The sequence below is a fragment of the Staurois parvus genome, unplaced genomic scaffold (genome assembly GCF_062004578.1).
Source record: "Staurois parvus isolate SC_StPar_1 unplaced genomic scaffold, SC_StPar_1.0 ptg000025l, whole genome shotgun sequence".
Classification (NCBI taxonomy): Eukaryota; Metazoa; Chordata; class Amphibia; order Anura; family Ranidae; genus Staurois; species Staurois parvus.
Genome location: NW_028317821.1, coordinates 6,862,619 through 6,868,750, shown reverse-complemented (window position 1 = coordinate 6,868,750; position 6,132 = coordinate 6,862,619). Strand labels below are relative to the sequence as shown.

At 38.9% G+C, this 6,132-nt stretch overlaps 1 protein-coding gene across 1 annotated transcript in view; it reads left to right on the top strand.

Moving 5' to 3' along the window:
- Positions 1-262: 262 nt before the first annotated feature.
- Positions 263-6,132, top strand: part of LOC149471215 (sodium-coupled monocarboxylate transporter 1) — a 33,156-nt gene continuing 27,286 nt past the window's right edge. The window contains exons 1-5 of the mRNA XM_089652736.1: positions 263-933; positions 1,401-1,466; positions 2,871-2,922; positions 5,065-5,132; positions 5,909-6,063. Of these exons, the coding sequence (XP_089508862.1) occupies positions 583-933; positions 1,401-1,466; positions 2,871-2,922; positions 5,065-5,132; positions 5,909-6,063 (692 nt within the window). The 5' untranslated portion in view covers positions 263-582. The remainder of the gene's footprint in view (positions 934-1,400; positions 1,467-2,870; positions 2,923-5,064; positions 5,133-5,908; positions 6,064-6,132) is intronic.

The window sequence follows — 6,132 nt, the reverse complement described above, 5'->3', positions numbered from 1 at the left end:
ATTGCCCAGCAGTGTCAGGCTGTGATTGTATGGTAGTTTGCATATTTGTCAGTTTTTGTGTATTTTCAATCATGAGTGACTTAACACCATGATGAGATCTACACATTGCAGACAATGGACCTGAGGTGTCTTATCTGAGCTGGGAGGGTTTATGGGATGTCACCTGCTGAGTTTAGTTACAATATTAACCATGGGGGACTTAAGTTCCTCCTCCCTGTCCCATACACTTCTGTCTTTCCTTAGCTTGTCACTATTTCCTAGTTGCTCTGCTGCACCTGTCCATACCCAGCCACACGTCACTTTCTGTTTTCTACTAGTCTTCAGCCTGTTTTTACTGTATCGCTCTCTTGCCAACTCTTTCTCTTGCCAACACTCACAGCACAAATCTTTAACAGCTTTGTTCTGCTATCCTCCTTCGTTACTCAGCGTCCTATCTATCTACTTAGAATATGTAACTGTTCTCAGGAGTCCTCCTCCAGCCCGTGATCACTGCTCCTGACTTGTACCTGGTGCTCCATCTCACCTCTATTCGCTAGCTGTCTCTCCTGCTAGAAGTCCACAGACAGCCAGAGCTCTAATAGAATGGCCACCCCAGGGGACATTGGCACCTTCACAGTCTGGGACTATGTGGTATTCGCTTTGATGCTGCTCATCTCTGCTGTCATTGGCATCTACTATGCCTTCGCAGGTGGTGGACAGAAGACCTCCAAAGATTTCCTGATGGGTGGCAGGAGCATGTCTGCAGTGCCAGTGGCTTTATCGCTCACTGCCAGCTTCATGTCTGCAGTGACAGTGCTTGGCACCCCCGCAGAGGTTTACCGATTTGGCTCCATGTTCAGCATATTTGCCATCACTTATACCCTCACAGTGCTGATTTCATCAGAGGTCTTTCTGCCGGTGTTCTACAGACTGGGCATCACCAGCACTTATGAGGTACAGTATAACCATCAGCATCCCTTCAAGATAGGGAAATGCCCTGGCAAAATACATGCCAGCTGGCACACTCCAGTATGCGCCTGCACTTGATATGGCTGGGAGAAGGCTTACATGCCTCTATGGAAAAGTGTAGCTACGTTTACCAAACCTTTTCCCAACAATGCAGATTAAATGTTGTTTATTCTATTTTATATAACAAATAATCTAACGCATTTAAAGGTATTGTTTATTTGGTCATATCACTGTTTTATGTTTTATTCATAGTACATATTTTTTGTAATTTTCACAGCTTCTTTTGTTGACTTTTTTAAGGTAATATTTGTATCTCTTTAATTAACCAACAGTACCTAGAACTTTCTTTCATCATACATCTTACTCATCTAGTTTTATTGTTCCTATTTGTTCTCAACTTCTTTTAAAAAATATTTAGGTTCAATATTTGTTTCGCTTTACTATATCAACAGTACCTAGAACTTCGCTTCAATAAGCTGGTCCGACTAGTTGGAACAATCCTTTTTATTATTCAAACAGTAAGTAAAATTATTATTATCATCATCAATATTAAGTATCTTATAGTTTGGAAATGAAATCACATTTACTCATAGTATTGTATGCAATGACAAACCTGCAGCCTATGCATAGGAAATGACAAAATGATAACTGATATAATTAAATATATAACATGCATCATTTTTGTTAATGGTACATTTTTATCGATGCACACTATGGCAATTTTTGTTTGCATAGTATATCCTTTGGGGTCTACTTTTTTCACATAATATTCACACAACTTTCATCTAGGATTTACTCATTTTCCCATTTGAATCCAGTTAGAAACGTGTGAATCTTGGGAGAAAGTTGTGAAAAAATTACAAAAAGACCCAATTGTGTAAGAGATTGGAAGATTGCCATACGTGTTCTGTCCATTGCAAAAAGAATGATTATTTTCACCTTTGTTAGACTATATTTATATATCATTACTGCACTCATGAACCTAATTATGTATTACGTATTTCATTGATAACAGTGGATCAGTGTACAGTCAGTATAATGTGATGAGGGGTGAGGATAAGATTTACACCACAAATACAAGGTGAATAATTGTAAGGAACTTTAACTTGTTGATGTCAAGCCCTGTACACTCCAATGGTTTTATTGCAGTAAGAACAGTCAGTTAATTGTTTATATTGTCTTACTAAATCTATCATGTAAAGGTTTGTTCACATCAGATACAAGTGTTTTATGGTGCCCTAATGTGTATGTAAACCCTAACAATGGCCTCCTGTTATTTTCTCCCTTTTGGTCTTTGAAATATACCATTACAAGTGTTGCAGCAAATCTGTTTTATACTCACCAAAAAATACCTGTTGATCCTGCCAGAACACCAGCGAGCACCTAACTTCCTGTAGTGTGTTGCCAATGCTGCACTGTACTCTAGTGTAGGAAGTATGTTACTGGCAGGACTGCCAGGTGAAAAGAGCCTGAAAATTAGAAAATGAATGCAGCCACCGCATTTCTATTATATACACTTTACTACATTTATGTTTTGCAAGTGTTTTTGAAATGAAAATGAGAAATTCATTCACATTCACAGCTAGAATTTAGTTAATTTGAGAAAAATTGTACATCTGTTCCTTCGAGATTTCTCATCACTACAGTCAAAAATCACTGATTTTCACACACTTTGCCCTGACGTTAGCAGAAAAGAGGTTAAAAAACATTCATTCTCTGCCTAGTATGAAGCGCACACTAGGCACAAGTTAAATGGCATGGAGTATGAATCCCTTTCAACTGATAATAGACGCTATGAAATAAGTGCAATATTTACGGTTTATTTAGTAATTACAGTATTCTTTGTGGTTTTTTTATTTGGAATTAAACAAAAAATACTAATTTATGTTGCTGCACATGTTCTATCTTTTTCTCTTCCATAGATTCTTTACACAGGAATTGTCATTTATGCTCCAGCTTTGGCATTAAATCAAGGTAAGACATGTAATACAAAAAATAGCAATTAAAGTACAAAGTTTGCATATTTATGACATGTACTTGATGATGTAGGTACACAACCTTGCAACTTTGTGGCTTTATACTGTTTGCAAAGCACTTAAGGAAGTAAATGGTTTAGATATCAAATATGATGCGTACATTGCAGGAAAATTGTAGTTTGAGTTACAAAAATTATTAATTTTAGATAAAGGCATGTTATCTATTGTAGAATAGAGGGGTGCTTACAATGGTCAGCTTGTATTTATTTGTATAAAACCTTTATCCCAAAAGGAAAAAAAACCTGCTGTAACTGATTATAAAGTATTAGCAGAAATGCAGCTATATTTAAATCTGCTAGTACATCTAACATTACAGTACCTCACCCCCCCCGGATTAATAATGCTGCTGTACAAATGTGACCCCTGTACTCCTTCATCCAGAGTGGGAACACTCTAATACAGGAAGTGTTAGAGGCCAGATCACCAGGTGAAAACAGGGGAAAAAGCCTAAAAAAAGAAAACAAATGCAGCCACCACATTTAATAATTGGTAAGCTGCAATATATTACATTTTTGGTTTTATTTAACTTTACATTCCTAGACTATGATGACAGAGTGTTTGGGGTTGATTTACTAAAGCTGGAGAGTGTGAGCTCTAGTGCAGCTCTGCATAGAAACCAATCAGCTTCCAGTTTTTTTGTCAAAGCTTAATTGAACAAGATTAAGTTAGAAGCTGATTGGCTACTATGAACAGCTGCACCAGATTTTGCACTCTTCAGTTTAAGTAATCAACCCCTTTATTATAAACAGCAGACAGGGTGAAACTGGCCATCCATACATGTATAGATTTTTTTTTTTTAGCCTGCGAGCTTAATGAAAGAAATCTAAAAGATTCCTTGATCCTCGCTAACAGCATGGATGAATGAATCTCTTATGCCATTCTATTGTATGTGATTGGCTGCAGGCGCTGTTTGTCTGGCAATTTTTCCAACAGACTCCTTTAATTGATTGAACAATTGACTTTTCTCAAACAGAGCTGTGCTGGCAGGACTGTACATTGCTAGAATTTTGGCAGAGCCAACAGGAATTGGTTGGTATTCAAACAGTTTATAGCCAGCTTTAGAGGAAACTATAAAGTATTTTAACTTTTAAGCATCTCTCATTTTAATTAGCCATTTGAAACTCTGGTAAGCCGATCAACTGAACAATCAATAACCTATCATCTTGGAGTCCACTGACTTAACAGAATGAGTAAGAAGTGAGATTTGAAAATATAAGAAAATTTTTTAAAAAAGAGGGAATATCACGTTTCCTAATTTTCACTACATTTATGGTAAGCCCAGTTTGAGTTTTCCAAAATCATTTTTAGGATCAAGAGATAACAGTCATACACAGGGGCGGACTGACCATTTGGAAACTCAGGCACTGCCCAAGGGCCCAGGGTCAGTAGGGGGCCCCATGAGATGCCCCTGGTACCTTTTTCATAGGCTTTTTGAATTTGGGCAAGGACACAGGGGCCCCATGATCCCCTGTTTCCCTGGGGCCCCATGAGTTGTCAGTCCGCCCCTGGTCATACATGTTATTAAACCAGTGCTATTAATCCTCTCTGTGGAGATTTAACCTATCTATTGCTCCTTGGGTTATAACTAAGCACTAAAGGGAGCACGAAATGTATCAATCCATTCCTTCCTCCACTGTTCTTATTTTATGGTCATATGAAGTAATAAAAGTGGAACAAGGTGTGCGGCTATCCAGAGTATCTCCTTTGTATCAGTGATGAGAAATACAAGCTCTTACAATTGTCACCAGAAGGGGAGAGAGCAAATCTTCCTATGGGGAGTCTGGGGTCACATGTTCAAATAACAACTAACTTTGTAGAGATTTCCTCTGAGTTCCTGTTGAGTGTCTGGGACAGAAAAAAAGGGAAATATTCCCAATGGGACAAAGAAAGCAAAAACATAAACTGAGGGATTTTAACTCTTCCCTGCTCTATCTAAATGTAAAAAAATATATTTTTAGCTATACATACACTTTACACTTGGAGTGATCAGTGGATACAATTGTGATGGTCTGTAAACTGTATGTTATGCTTCTTTGCTTTTCAGTGCTTTAATTCTGGGTCATCTTTATGCTTGTTTTAGTAACTGGATTTCACCTGTGGGGTGCTGTGGTGGCCACTGGAGTAGTCTGCACTTTCTACTGCACGCTGGTTAGTAATGGTTGCATTTCCTTAATCGCCCATACATACATACCCTTTTTTGGATTAAAGTGACATTAACGTTTATGTTTTTATTTGTAATAAAAATGTTATTTTTACCTGCTCTGGTAATAGTTTTGCTCCGATCCTCCTCTTCTCAGGTCCCCCGCCAGCATTCCAGGCCCCTCCCTCCTGCCTGGTGCTCCCATAGCAAGCAGCTTGCTATGGGGGCACCCAAGCAGGCTTGCTCTCGAACTGCTGTTCTGTGTGTCCATTCAAACACAGAACGCTGCTCAGCCACACCCCTGCTTTCTCCCTGGCTCACTGGCTGTGATTGACAGTAGTGGGAACCATTTTCTACAGCCAATGAGGAGGCAGAGACCTAAGAGAGCCAAGACTCTTGTACACATCGCTGGATCAAGATGGGCTCAGGTAAGTTTTGGGGGGCGGGGGGGGGCTGCTGCACACAGAAGGTGTTTACCTTCATACATAGAATGCATGAAGGTAAAAAACCTTGAGCCCTTCCAACCACTTTAAGTTACAAGCCTTTGTTTTCAGCAGTTCCATAATATAAGATTTTTAGGTGAACTGTGCATGATGGGTAATGCTGTCGGACAGCACAGTCTACCATCATCACCCACTGCCTTTTACGCAGAATGTTTCAACTATCACAATAACTGGCAAACATGTAAAACAAAATAGGATTGACAGATAAAATGGCTGCCCAGAACTTTACCCTGATAGAATCACAGAACCTGACTTTTATATCTACATTCTTTTTATTTTAGGGTGGTCTTAAAGCAGTTGTGTGGACTGATGTGTTCCAGGTTGGCATCATGGTTGCTGGGTTTTCATCTGTCATCATTCGAGCCGTGGTAGTCCAAGGTGGAATTGGTCCTATTCTAAATGACTCATTTTATGGAGACAGGCTGAATTTTTGGGAGTAAGCACATAAATTGGCAAGAAAGTTTCTAAACCTGCTTTTTTTGCAACTGAATATTATCATAATTAA